The 14,653-nt window shown below is 46.0% G+C and overlaps 1 protein-coding gene across 3 annotated transcripts in view; it reads left to right on the plus strand.

Moving 5' to 3' along the window:
• mcm3 (minichromosome maintenance complex component 3) overlaps positions 1–14,420 on the plus strand; it is a 23,596-nt gene extending 9,176 nt beyond the window's left edge. The window contains exons 9-17 of one of the 3 annotated variants that reach the window (XM_036984621.2): positions 438–646; positions 1,331–1,505; positions 2,394–2,520; positions 2,780–2,930; positions 3,701–3,841; positions 4,194–4,291; positions 6,418–6,491; positions 11,132–11,237; positions 13,678–14,420. In XM_036984621.2, the coding sequence (XP_036840516.2) occupies positions 438–646; positions 1,331–1,505; positions 2,394–2,520; positions 2,780–2,930; positions 3,701–3,841; positions 4,194–4,291; positions 6,418–6,491; positions 11,132–11,237; positions 13,678–13,876 (1,280 nt within the window). In that variant the 3' untranslated portion in view covers positions 13,877–14,420. Of the gene's footprint in view, positions 1–437; positions 647–987; positions 1,129–1,330; positions 1,506–2,393; positions 2,620–2,779; positions 2,931–3,700; positions 3,842–4,193; positions 4,292–6,417; positions 6,492–11,131; positions 11,238–13,677 lie in introns of those variants that run through there. The other 2 variants (XM_090242458.1, XM_090242459.1) reach the window with 2 other exon arrangements.
• The last annotated feature ends 233 nt before the right edge of the window (positions 14,421–14,653 follow it).

Consider the following 14,653-nt stretch of genomic DNA (forward strand, 5'->3'; position numbering starts at 1 on the left):
ATATGGACAATGAAATAACAAATTAATTGGCTGTGCACTAAATAACTGAACGACCCAAAATGACTCACTGAACCCCCCCTCTCCTCCCCAACTCTTTCCCTCCCCGTCTCTCTCTCTCTGTCTCTCTCTCTCTCCATCTCTCCCTCTCTCCCCATCTCTCCTCTCTCTCTCCCCATCTCTCTTTCCCCATCTCTCTCTCCCCATCTCTCTCTCTCTCTCTCTCTCCATCTCTCACCCTCTCCCCATCTCTCCTTCTCTCTCTCTCTCCCCATCTCTTTCTCTCCCCATCTCTTTCTCTCTCCCCATCTCTTTCTCTCTCCCCATCTCTTTCTCTTTCCCCATCTCTTTCTCTCTCTCCATCTCTCTCTCTCCCCATCTCTTTCTCTCTCTCCATCTCTATCTCTCTTTCTCTCCCCTACTCTGCTTCTCCTCATCAGGTGAGCGTCGTCTGGAAGCGGGGGCGATGGTTCTGGGGGACAGGGGTGTGGTCTGTATCGATGAGTTTGACAAGATGTCCGACATGGACCGTACAGCCATCCACGAGGTGATGGAGCAGGGTCGTGTCACCATCGCCAAGGCCGGTATCCATGCCAGGCTCAACGCCCGCTGCTCCGTGCTGGCAGCTGCCAACCCCGTCTACGGGAGGGTGAGTTTATAGTCCTGACCTTTGACACGGAATGTCTTCCCTTTCTATTGTGTCTGAACACTTTGATATAAAACATGTATAAAATGAACAGTAAAATGAACCTATCCTTCTTTTAACCCTTTCTCTCTCTGTCTCTCTCTCTAGAAGTTATCTAACCCTTTCTCTCACTCCTCTCTCTCTCTCTTCTCTTTCTCTAGAAGTTAGCTAACCCTTTCACTCACTCCTCTCTCTAGAAGTTAGCTAACCCTTTCACTCACTCCTCTCTCTAGAAGTTAGCTAACCCTTTCACTCATTCCTCTCTCTAGAAGTTAGCTAACCCTTTCTCTCTCTCTCTCTCTCAGTACGATCAGTATAAGACTCCTATGGAGAACATTGGTCTGCAGGACTCTCTGCTGTCTCTCTCTCTCTCAAGAAGTTATCTAACCCTTTCTCTCTCTCTTCTCTCTCTCCCAGTACGATCAGTATAAGACTCCTATGGAGAACATTGGTCTGCAGGACTCTCTGCTGTCTCTCTCTCTCTCAAGAAGTTATCTAACCCTTTCTCTCTCTCTTCTCTCTCTCCCAGTACGATCAGTATAAGACTCCTATGGAGAACATTGGTCTGCAGGACAGTCTCTCTATCTCTCTGTCTCTCTCTCTCTAGAAGTTATCTAACCCTTTCTCTCTCTCTTCTCTCTCTCCCAGTACGATCAGTATAAGACTCCTATGGAGAACATTGGTCTGCAGGACTCTCTGCTGTCTCGGTTTGACCTGCTCTTCATCATGTTGGACCACATGGATGCAGAGCAGGACAGAGAGATCTCAGACCACGTCCTCAGGATGCATCGATACAGAGACCCCCGCGAACAGGACGGGACAGGTAACATTCTCATACACCACTAGGTGGCAGGAATGGTTTCTCTCTGGTTAAAACAGACAGTAATCACTAGCCTTGGTCCCCGCGAACAGGACGGGACAGGTAACATTCTCATACACCACTAGGTGGCAGGATAGGTTTCTCTAGATAGGTATATCATACCCCCAAGACATGCTAACCTCTCACCATTACAATAACAGAGGTTAGCATGTCTTGGAGGTATGATATAACATGCTAATCTCCCCTGTTATTGTAATGGTGAGAGGTTAGCATGTCTTGGGGGTATGATATAACATGCTAATCTCCCCTGTTATTGTAATGGTGAGAGGTTAGCATGTCTTGGTGGTATGATATAACATGCTAATCTCCCCTGTTATTGTAATGGTGAGAGGTTAGCATGTCTTGGTGGTATGATATAACATGCTAACCTCCCCTGTTATTGTAATGGTGAGAGGTTAGCATGTCTTGGTGGTATGATATAACATGCTAATCTCCCCTGTTATTGTAATGGTGAGAGGTTAGCATGTCTTGGGGGTATGATATAACATGCTAACCTCCCCTGTTATTGTAATGGTGAGAGGTTAGCATGTCTTGGTGGTATGATATAACATGCTAACCTCCCCTGTTATTGTAATGGTGAGAGGTTAGCATGTCTTGGGGGTATGATATAACATGCTAACCTCCCCTGTTATTGTAATGGTGAGAGGTTAGCATGTCTTGGAGGTATGATATTTGTGCGTTTAATTTTCTCACTCATCATTATTCACAATTCATTCAGTAACTATCTGTAATCAATTTTGGTACAAAGTGCTGGAGTACAGGACCAAAACAACCAAAAATGTGTCACTAGCCTACGGGTACTTACGCTGTGTGTGTGTGTGTGTGTTGTAGCGATGGCCTTCGGTGGGTCAGTTGACATCCTGGCCACTGAGGATCCTGACTCGTTTCAGGAAGAGCAGGAGGAACTGCAGGTCTACGAGAAACACAATAACCTGCTACACGGCACCAAGAGACGCAGGTATGGAGATCTATATATACACACACACACACACACACACACACACACACACACACACAGGAAACACAATAACCTCCTGCACGGCACCAAGAGACGCAGGTATGGAGATACACACACACACACACACACACACAGGAAACACAATAACCTCCTGCACAGCACCAAGAGAGGTAAGGAGTCTCATCACAGCACGTTGGACTTCTTCTTTGCTGGTTTTTCTGTACCCGTTTCCATGGTAACAGATTCTGCTGTTGTTTAGAGATAAGATCGTGAGTAAGGAGTTCATGAGGAAGTACATCCACATCGCCAAGGTGTTGACCCCTACGTTGACCCAGGAAGCAGCCAATCACATTGCGGAAGAGTACTCCAGGCTGAGAAGCCAGGAACAGCTGGGAGCCGATATTTCCAGAGTGAGCCCTTTAGACACCACTAGGCTGCGTTTACACAGGCAGCCCAATTCAGATCTTTAGCCCAATTATTCGCCCAAAATCTGATCTGATTGGTCAAAAGGCCAATTATTGTCAAAAGATCGGACTGACTCTGTCTGTGTAAATACATGTTCTTAGTCGTACATCCACACACACCTTGACCCCTGCCCTCCTCTCTCCCTGTCTAACCCCTCCTCTCTCCCTGTCTAACCCCTCCTCTCTCCCTGTCTAACCCCTCCTCTCTCCCTGTCTAACCCCTCCTCTCTCTCTGTCTAACCCCTCCTCTCTCTCTGTCTGACCCCTCCTCTCTCCCTGTCTGACCCCTCCTCCCTCCCTGTCTGACCCCTCCTCTCTCCCTGTCTGACCCCTCCTCTCTCCCTGTCTGACCCCTCCTCTCTCCCTGTCTGACCCCTCCTCTCTCCCTGTCTGACCCCTCCTCTCTCCCTGTCTGACCCCTCCTCTCTCCCTGTCTGACCCCTCCCCTCTCCCTGTTTAAACCCTCCTCTCTCCCTGTCTGAACCCTCCTCTCTCCCTGTCTGAACCCTCCTCTCTCCCTGTCTGAACCCTCCTCTCTCCCTGTCTGACCCCTCCTCTCTCCCTGTCTAACCCCTCCTCTCTCCCTGTCTAACCCCTCCTCTCTCCCTGTCTAACCCCTCCTCTCTCCCTGTCTGACACCTCCTCTCTCCCTGTCTGACACCTCCTCTCTCCCTGTCTGACACCTCCTCTCTCCCTGTCTGACCCTCTCCCTCCAGACGTCCCCAGTAACTGCCCGTACTCTGGAGACCCTGATCCGTCTGTCTTCGGCCCACGCTAAAGCCCGCATGAGTAAGGCTGTGGAGCTGGAGGACTCGGAGGTCGCTGTGGAGCTGGTCCAGTTCGCTTACTTCAAAAAGGTCAGTGGACTCAACATGCCGAGTTGACAGATTGTTGCATTTGTCACAGCTTTTCAGGGAACACGCATCTTCATCTGAATAAACTCTGGTGAAGTCTGTCTGGTGTCTTTCTGTATAAGTTCAACCAATCTCTGTCCCGTTGTTCTAAAAGGTTCCAAATCCATGGTTCTGTAGGTTTCGTCCCGTTGTTCTAAAAGGTTCCAAATCCATGGTTCTGTAGGTTCCGTCCCGTTCTAAAAGGTTCCAAATCCATGGTTCTGTAGGTTCCGTCCCGTTGTTCTAATTGTTCCGTCCCATGGTTCTGTAGGTTCCGTCCCAAGGTTTTAAAAGGTTCCGTCCCGTTGTTCCGTAGGTTCTGGAGAAGGAGAAGAAGAGGGGGAGGAAGGAGCAGGAGTCTGACTCAGAGGAGGAAGAGACGACACAGCGTACCCCTCGCTCAGAGAAGAAGAGGTACGGCTTAAGACACCACCCACACGTGTCCTCCTCAGACCCCCATAATCACACCTCCTCTAGTGTCCTGCTCAGACCCCATAATCACACCTCCTCTAGTGTCCTGCTCAGACCCCCATAATCACACCCCCACTAGTGTCCTGCTCAGACCCCCATAATCACACCCCCACTAGTGTCCTGCTCAGACCCCCATAATCACACCCCCACTAGTGTCCTCCTCAGACCCCCATAATCACACCCCCACTAGTGTCCTCAGACCCCCATACTCGCACCCCCCACTAGTGTCCTTCTCAGACCCCCATAATCACACCCCCACTAGTGTCCTGCTCAGACCCCCATAATCACACCCCCACTAGTGTCCTGCTCAGACCCCCATAATCACACCCCCACTAGTGTCCTCCTCAGACCCCCATAATCACACCCCCACTAGTGTCCTCCTCAGACCCCCATAATCACACCCCCACTAGTGTCCTTTTTCCGACCCCCACTAGTGTCCTCCTCAGACCCCCATAATCACACCCCCACTAGTGTCCTCCTCAGACCCCCATAATCACACCCCCACTAGTGTCCTCCTCAGACCCCCATAATCACACCTCCTCTAGTGTCCTCCTCAGACCCCCATAATCACACCCCCACTAGTGTCCTCAGACCCCCATAATCACACCCCCACTAGTGTCCTCCTCAGACCCCCATAATCACACCCCCACTAGTGTCCTTTTTTCCGACCCCCACTAGTGTCCTCCTCAGACCCCATAATCACACCTCCTCTAGTGTCCTCCTCAGACCCCCATAATGACACCCCCACTAGTCCTCCTCAGACCCCCATAATCACACCTCTAGTGTCCTGCTCAGACCCCCTTAATCACACCCCCACTAGTGTCTTCAGACCCCCATAATCACACCCCCACTAGTGTCCTCAGACCCCCATAATCACACCCCCACTAGTGTCCTGCTCAGACCCCCATAATCACACCCCCACTAGTGTCCTGCTCAGACCCCCATAATCACACCCCACTAGTGTCCTGCTCAGACCCCCATAATCACACTACCTCTAGTGTCCTGCTCAGACCCCCATAATCACACCCCCACTAGTCCTCCTCAGACCCCCATAATCACACCTCTAGTGTCCTGCTCAGACCCCCTTAATCACCCCCCCCACTAGTGTCCTCAGACCCCCATAATCACACCCCCACTAGTGTCCTGCTCAGACCCCCTTAATCACACCCCACTAGTGTCCTTCTCAGACCCCCATAATCACACCCCCACTAGTGTCCTGCTCAGACCCCCATAATCACTCCCCCACTAGTGTCCTGCTCAGACCCCCATAATCACACCCCTACTAGTGTCCTCAGACCCTCATAATCACACCCCCACTAGTGTCCTTCTCAGACCCCCACTAGTGTCCTGCTCAGACCCCCATAATCACACCCCCACTAGTGTCCTCCTCAGACCCCCATAATCACACCCCCACTAGTGTCCTGCTCAGACCCCCATAATCACACCTCCACTAGAGTCCTCCTCAGACCCCCATAATCACACCCCCACTAGTGTCCTGCTCAGACCCCCATAATCACACCCCCACTCTAGTGTCCTGCTCAGAACCCCATAATCACACCCCCACTATTGTCCTGCTCAGACCCCCATAATTACACCCCCACTAGTGTCCTCCTCAGACCCCCATAATCACACCCCCAGTAGTGTCCTCTCAGACCCCCATAATCACACCTCCTCTAGTTTCCTCCTCAGACCTCCATAATCACACCCCCACTAGTGTCCTTCTCAGAGCCCCATAATCACACCACCTCTAGTGTCCTCCTCAGACCCCCATAATCACACGCCCACTATTGTCCTTCTCAGACCCCCATAATCACACTTCCACTAGTGTCCTGCTCAGACCCCCATAATCACACCTCCTCTAGTGTCCTTCTCAGACCCCCATAATCACACCCCCACTATTGTCCTTCTCAGACCCCCATAATCACACCTCCACTAGTGTCCTCCTCAGACCCCCATAATCACACCCCCACTAGTGTCCTCCTCAGACCCCCATAATCACATAATGAAAGTTGAAACACAGGAGAGTAGATTTGTTTACGCGTTGTCTAACCGGTGTTCTCTGTTTGTAGGAGTCGCCGTGGTTCCCAGAGCAGCGAGGCCTACGACCCGTATGACTTTGCTGGAGAGAAGGACATCCCTGAGAGTAAGAGATACACATTTACCACCCTAATCTCACCTCATAGATTTTTTTTTTTTTTTTTTAACCTTTATTTAACTCGGCAAGTCAGTTAACCTCTAGCGTCGAGCAATCCCGTATCCGGGAGCGTAATCATAGCCTCAAGCTCATTAGCATAACGCAACGTTAACTATTCATGAAAATCGCAAATGAAATGAAATAAATATATTGAAACACAAGCTTAGCCTTTTGTTAACAACACTGTCATCTCAGATGTTCAAAATATGCTTTTCAACCAAAGCTACACAAGCGTTTGTGTAAGTATTGATAGCTAGCGTAGCATTTAGCGTAGCATTCAGCAGGCAACATTTTCACAAAAACCAGAAAAGCATTCAAATGAAATAATTTACCTTTGAAGAACTTCGGATGTTTTCAATGACGAGACTCTCAGTTAGATAGCAAATGTTCATTTTTTCCAAAAAGATTATTTGTGTAGGAGAAATAGCTCCGTTTTGTTCACGTTTGGCTAAGAAAAAAAAACGAAAATGCAGTCTCTACAACGCCGAACTTTTTTCCAAATTAACTCCATAATATCGACAGAAACATGGCAAACGTTGTTTAGAATCAATCCTCAAGGTGTTTTTCACATATCTCTTTGATGAAAAATCATTCCTGGCAGTCGGTTTCTCATCAAAGGCAAACGGAAAAATACTGCAGCTGGAGATTACGCAATAATTGCGACGGAGGACACCAACCTGGTAGATGTAGTCTCTTATGGTCGATCTTCCAATGATATGCCTACAAATACGTCACAATGCTGCAGACACCTTGGGGAAAACGTGGAAAACGTAAGCTGACTGCTAGTTCCTCCACAGCCATATAAGGAGTCATTGAAATGAGGCGGTTTCAAAAAATGCGGCACTTCCTGATTGGATTTTTTTATCTGGGTTTCGCCTGTAACATTAGTTTTCTGTGGTACTCACAGACAATATCTTTGCAGTTTTGGAAACGTCAGAGTGTTTTCTTTCCAAATCTGTCAATTATATGCATAGTCGAGCATCTTTTCGTGACAAAATATCTTGTTTAAAACGGGAACGTTTTTCATCCAAAAATTAAAAGAGCGCCCCCTATATCGAAGAAGTTAAGAACAAATTCTCATTTACAATGACGGCCTACTGGGGAACAGTGGGTTTAACGGCCTTGTTCAGCTCGGGGATTCGATCCAGCAACCTTTCGGTTACTGACCCAACACTCTAACCACTAGGCTACCTGCCGTCCCTGAGGGAAAGAAAACTACATTGTTGGTTTAAGGACTTTGTAAATAAGCCTATGACAGTAAGGTCTACAACACCTGTTGTATTCAGCACGTGTGACTAATAAAGTTAGATTTGATGCGAGTTGAATAGTAAGGCTATGAGAGAGGTTATAGACCTGTGTCCAGATTTCCGTTTCCGTTTAACCCATCTGCACAGTACAGTTCCCTTGACGTGCTGTAGACCTATATTTGAAGCCCCGTCTTCTTGTGACCTGTGGAATTTGTGTAACGCCTCACCATCATCTCACATAACATATGACTGATATCAACCCCCCCCCCCCCCCCTTTTTCCCACGTCACCTAATCTTTCCCCCGAACATGATTTGTCCTCCTTCGCCCTCCTTCATCTCTCCATAATTTTTTTTTTTTTTTACAGCTTTTCTCTTATTGAACATAGTCCTTTTTGCCTCCGTGGATTGACATGAACTGGTGTCAAGGCTATTCGGGGCCCGACTCACTAACGCCAGATGGCCTCAAAATAATGAACGAAAAAAACACCTCAGTCTAGCCGATAGATATAAATTGCACAAGAATGAAACTCTTTTTTCTCTTTATTCAACCCGCCCTTCAGAGAGAGACATCTCTTAAAATACAGATTTGAATCCAGATCCAGATCTAGTTTATGTCTTCAACGGCTAATAGAGTGTAACACTACACTGAGTGAGGAAATGGAGGTTTCTGCATTATGATGCTTTAACATGACGCTACAACATTCTATAGCAGCCATGTTAGAACCCCATTAACATGACGCTACAACATTCTATAGCAGCCATGTTAGAACCTCATTAACATGACGCTACAACATTCTATAGCAGCCATGTTAGAACCCCATTAACATGACGCTACAACATTCTATAGCAGCCATGTTAGAACCCCATTAACATGACGCTACAACATTCTATAGCAGCCATGTTAGAACCCCATTAACATGACACTACAACATTCTATAGCAGCCATGCTAGAACCCCATTAACATGACGCTACAACATTCTATAGCAGCCATGTTAGAACCCCATTAACATGACGCTACAACATTCTATAGCAGCCATGTTAGAACCCCATTAACATGACACTACAACATTCTATAACAGCCATGTTAGAACATCATTAACATGACACTACAACATTCTATAGCAGCCATGTTAGAACATCATTAACATGACACTACAGCATTCTATAGCAGCCATGTTAGAACCCCATTAACATGACGCTACAACATTCTATAGCAGCCATGTTAGAACCCATTAACATGACACTACAACATTATATAACAGCCATGTTAGAACCCCATTAACATGACACTGCAACATTCTATAGCAGCCATGTTAGAACCCATTAACATGACACTACAACTTTATATAACAGCCATGCTAGAACCCCATTAACATGACACTACAACATTCTATAGCAGCCATGTTAGAACCCCATTAACATGACACTACAACATTCTATAGCAGCCATGTTAGAACCCCATTAACATGACACTACAACATTCTATAACAGCCATGTTAGAACCCCATTAACATGACACTACAACATTCTATAACAGCCATGTTAGAACCCCATTAACATGACACTACAACATTCTATAGCAGCCATGTTAGAACCCCATTAACATGACACTACAACATTCTATAACAGCCATGTTAGAACCCTATTAACATGACACTACAACATTCTATAGCAGCCATGTTAGAACCCCATTAACATGACACTACAACATTCTATAGCAGCCATGTTAGAACCCAATTAACATGACACTATAGCAGCCATGTTAGAACTCCATTAACATGACACTGTAGCAGCCATGTTAGAACCCCATTAACATGACACTATAACAGCCATGTTAGAACCCCATTAACATGACACTGTAGCAGCCATGTTAGAACCCCATTAACATGACACTATAACAGCCATGTTTGAACCCTATTAACATGACACTACAACATTCTATAGCAGCCATGTTAGAACCCCATTAACATGACACTACAACATTCTACAGCAGCCATGTTAGAACCCCATTAACATGACACTACAACATTCTACAGCAGCCATGTTAGAACCCCATTAACATGACACTACAACATTCTATAGCAGCCATGTTAGAACCCCATTAACATGACACTACAACATTCTATAGCAGCCATGTTAGAACCCCATTAACATGACACTGTAGCAGCCATGTTAGAACCCCATTAACATGACACTATAACAGCCATGTTTGAACCCTATTAACATGACACTACAACATTCTATAGCAGCCATGTTAGAACCCCATTAACATGACACTACAACATTCTACAGCAGCCATGTTAGAACCCCATTAACATGACACTACAACATTCTACAGCAGCCATGTTAGAACCCCATTAACATTACACTACAACATTCTACAGCAGCCATGTTAGAACCCCATTAACATGACACTACAACATTCTACAGCAGCCGTGTTAGAACCCCATTAACATGACACTGTAGCAGCCATGTTAGAACCCCATTAACATGACACTATAACAGCCATGTTTGAACCCTATTAACATGACACTACAACATTCTATAGCAGCCATGTTAGAACCCCATTAACATGACACTACAACATTCTATAGCAGCCATGTTAGAACCCCATTAACATGACACTACAACATTCTATAGCAGCCATGTTAGAACCCCATTAACATGACACTATAACAGCCATGTTAGAACCCCATTAACATGACACTACAACATTCTACAGCAGCCATGTTAGAACCCCATTAACATGACACTACAACATTCTACAGCAGCCATGTTAGAACCCCATTAACATGACACTACAACATTCTACAGCAGCCATGTTAGAACCCCATTAACATGACACTACAACATTCTACAGCAGCCATGTTAGAACCCCATTAACATGACACTACAACATTCTATAGCAGCCATGTTAGAACCCCATTAACATGACACTACAACATTCTATAACAGCCATGTTAGAACCCCATTAACACTGCATGGGGAATATTTAAACAATGCTATGTAACAGGGCTCCTGAGTGGCGCAGGGGTCTAAGGCACTGCATCTCAGTGCTTTAGGCATCACTACAGACATCCTGATTCGAATCCAGGCTGTTTCACAACCGGCCGTGATTGGAAGTCCCATAGGGCGGCGCACAATTTGCCCAGCGTCTGCATTTGGCCGGTATAGACCGTCATTTTAAATACGAATTTGTTCTTTAAAGACTTGCCTAGTTAAATAAAGGTTTAATAAAAAAAATGTACTGTCTACTATTAGAACAATATTTAAAAGTTGACTCAACTCTCTATATGCATGGCCCTGGTCTGACAATGAACTCTGTCTACTCCTCCCACAGTCCAGGCTGGCACGCCCAAACCGGCAGAGGAGGAGCCTATGGATGCCCCTGTCCCACCAAGCCAGGACGGACAGACTGACGAACGGACAGAGGTGTCTGCAGACAGGTGGGTGGCAGTAGAGTGCTGTATATGTGACAGCAAAATGGCGGACTTGGTACCAGTGTGCTCAGATCGGCAGCTGAAATGGAACTATAGTCTAATATGAATGGAAGTATTATCAACAAAAATATGAAAGCAACATGTTAAGTGTTGGTCTCGTGTTTTATGAGCTGAAATAAACGATCCCAGAAATGTTCCAAACCCACAAAAAATATATTTCTCTCCAATTGTCTGCACAAATGTGTTTCCATCCCTGTTAGTGAGCATTTCTCTTTTGCCAATATAATCCATCCACCTGACAGGTGTGGCATATCAAGAAGCTGATTAAACAGCATGATTATTACACAGGTGCACCTTGTGCTGGGGGACAATTAAAAGGGCACTCTAAAATGTGCAGTTTTGTCACACAACACAATGCCACAGATGTCTCAAGTTTTGAGGGAACGTGCGATTGGCATGTTGACTGCAGGAATGTCCTCCAGAGCTGTTGCCAGATAATTAAATGTTAATTTCTCTACCATAAGCCGTCTCCAATGCCATTTTAGAGAATTTGTCAGTACGTCCAACCGGCCTCACAACCACAGACCACGTGTAACCACGCGAAAATCTGAGGTCTGTTGTCGTGAGTCAATGTGGAGGCTATATACAGGGGGTACCGGTACTGAGTCAATGTGGAGGCTATATACAGGGGGTACCGGTACAGAGTCAATGTGGAGGCTCTTTACAGGGTGTTACGGTACAGAGTCAATGTGGAGGCTATATACAGGGGGTACCGGTACAGAGTCAATGTGGAGGTTATATACAGGGGGTACCGGTACCGAGTCAATGTGGAGGCTATATACAGGGGGTACCGGTACAGAGTCAATGTGGAGGCTATATACAGGGGGTACCGGTACAGAGTCAATGTGGAGGCTATATACAGGGGGTACCGGTACAGAGTCAATGTGGAGGCTATATACAGGGGGTACCGGTACAGAGTCAATGTGGAGGCTATATACAGGGGGTACCGGTACCGAGTCAATGTGGAGGCTATATACAGGGGGTACCGGTACCGAGTCAATGTGGAGGCTATAGACAGGGGGTACCGGTACCGAGTCAATGTGCGAGGATACAAGCTATTGAGGAGCCTCTTGGTCCTAGACTTGGCGCTCCGGTGCCGCCGTGACAATTTTATGGGCTTTCCTCTGACACCGCCTATTATATAGGTCCTGGATGGCAGGAAGCTTGGTCCCAGTGATGTACTGGGCCATACACACTACCCTCTGTAGCGCCTTGCGGTCAGATGCCGTTCTACAGATGCCGGGGCAGCTGTAGAACGTTTTGAGGATCTGGGGCACCATGACTAATCTTTTCAGTCTCGTGAGGGGGAAAAGGTTTTGTCGGCCCTCTTCACGACGATCTTGATGTGTTTGGACCATGATAGTTTGTTGGTGATGTGGACTCCAAGGATCTTGAAACTCTCGACCAGCTCCACCCGTCGATGTCAATGGGGGCCTGTTCAGCCCGCCTTTTCCTGTAGCACACGATCATCTCCTTAGTCCTGCTCACATTGAGAGAGGTGGTTGTCCTGTCACCACACCGCCAGGTCTCTGACCACCACACCGCCAGGTCTCTGACCACCACACCGCCAGGTCTCTGACCACCACACCGCCAGGTCTCTGACCACCACACCGCCAGGTCTCTGACCACCACACCGCCAGGTCTCTGACCACCTCCCTATAAGGTGTCTCTTTGTCGGTGGTCAGACACTGTTGTGTCGCCAGTCATGTGAAATTCATAGATTTGGACCTATTGAATTTATTTAAATTGTCTGAATACCTTATAAGAACTGTAATTCAACATTTTTGGGGGGGGGGGGGGGATTGTTGCATTTTTATATTTTTGTTCAGTGTAATTGATTAATTTCCCCCCTCTCTGGTGCACCGCCACCTGCCATGAGGTTGCCTATGCAGAGAGCGCTGCAAATATTTTACATAATAATAAAAACATTTTTTACTGCTCGGTGGGAGGGGTTGATCACTTATTGCAGAATTGGGTTGCGAAGTCCATTTTTTTTGTCTTATTATCTCACTGGCTGTTTGGATTCTAATAATTCAACTCCAGATTTATGGTTTAATCTGTCGGGCAGAATTACAACAAGTACTGCTTCTGAAAACCCTCTGAAATCATTATAGAGACATTCCAATCTCTACTTCATGTGTTGGTTTAGCTTTTTATGCGATTTATTTTCTGTAATGAAAAGCGTTATTTCATTATTATGTACCCCACATACAAATATTTACACGTGTTAAGTTTGCTGAAAAGTAAACGCAGTTGACAGTGAGAAGACTTTTTTTGTTTGTTTGTTGAGTTTATGTAAACAACAACAAAAACACAGAATCTCGTCTTTTATGTACCTCACATAGATGGTATTTTTCATAAATGAATTTCTCTCTCTGTTCTCCAGGCTGAAGGAGTTTAAGTCCTCCCTCCTGGAGGTGTTCCGTTCTGCACACGCTCAGTCCGTCGGTATGAACTCTCTGATGGAGAGTGTCAACAAGGACAGAGATGCCCCCTTCGCCCTGACAGAGGTCCGGGCCGCCCTCGCCCGCATGCAGGACGACAACCAGATCATGTTGGCCGACGACATCATCTTCCTCATCTAAAAGACCAAGGAAAACATCTTCGTCTTAGATCGAAGTGAAGAAGAGGTGAAGGGAGAGGAAGGAGATGAAGAGTCTGAATGGAGAGTTGTTTCTTATTGGAGACCAAGAAGAATGAGAAGGAATTCAGAAATAATTGGATTTTGACTAGTTCTTTTGGGTTTTGGGGCCAACTCGCTTCTTCCAATTTAGCCTTTTTTTGTTTGTTGGCAATAACCACTTATGGACCCAAAAAGTAGTTGAAAGGATTATGGTTTTATTTTGTTGTAATGTTCGTATGTTAATTTTTTTATCAGGCTCACAAAGTTTTTAGTTTCTTTGCTTCACTCTGTAGTTTTAGCTACATATTATGGGATGTACCAGGTCTGGTTACAATCACAAGTCTCCCTAGAGCATCTACATGGTTTTATGCTTTCGGTTTTATAGTTTTAGTATTTCTGTTTTTTAAAGAAAAATACCTTTCTTGTATATATTGTTTTGTTAAAGAAAAGGTTTGTCAACTGTAATAGTGCATCGAGATGAAAAATAAAATGACTTGGATGTTGAACGTTGTGATTGCTTGGACACCCAACAGCTTGTGCTTTCATTTACACACACACACACACACAGCGAGAACACATCAGGGGATATAGTGTGTCCCTTGCGGTCGATTTGATAATAGATAATAATAATAATTGTATGCCAAGCGAAACCATGTAACGTGTATAAAACAGATGAACAATGCAGTGAGGTACGGCTGCTTGGGAAATGCGGTTTCACTATGTTGAACACTGGGGAAAT

This window comes from Oncorhynchus mykiss, chromosome 8, assembly GCF_057628025.1.
Source record: "Oncorhynchus mykiss isolate SJ-2025 chromosome 8, ASM5762802v1, whole genome shotgun sequence".
Taxonomy (NCBI): domain Eukaryota; kingdom Metazoa; phylum Chordata; class Actinopteri; order Salmoniformes; family Salmonidae; genus Oncorhynchus; species Oncorhynchus mykiss.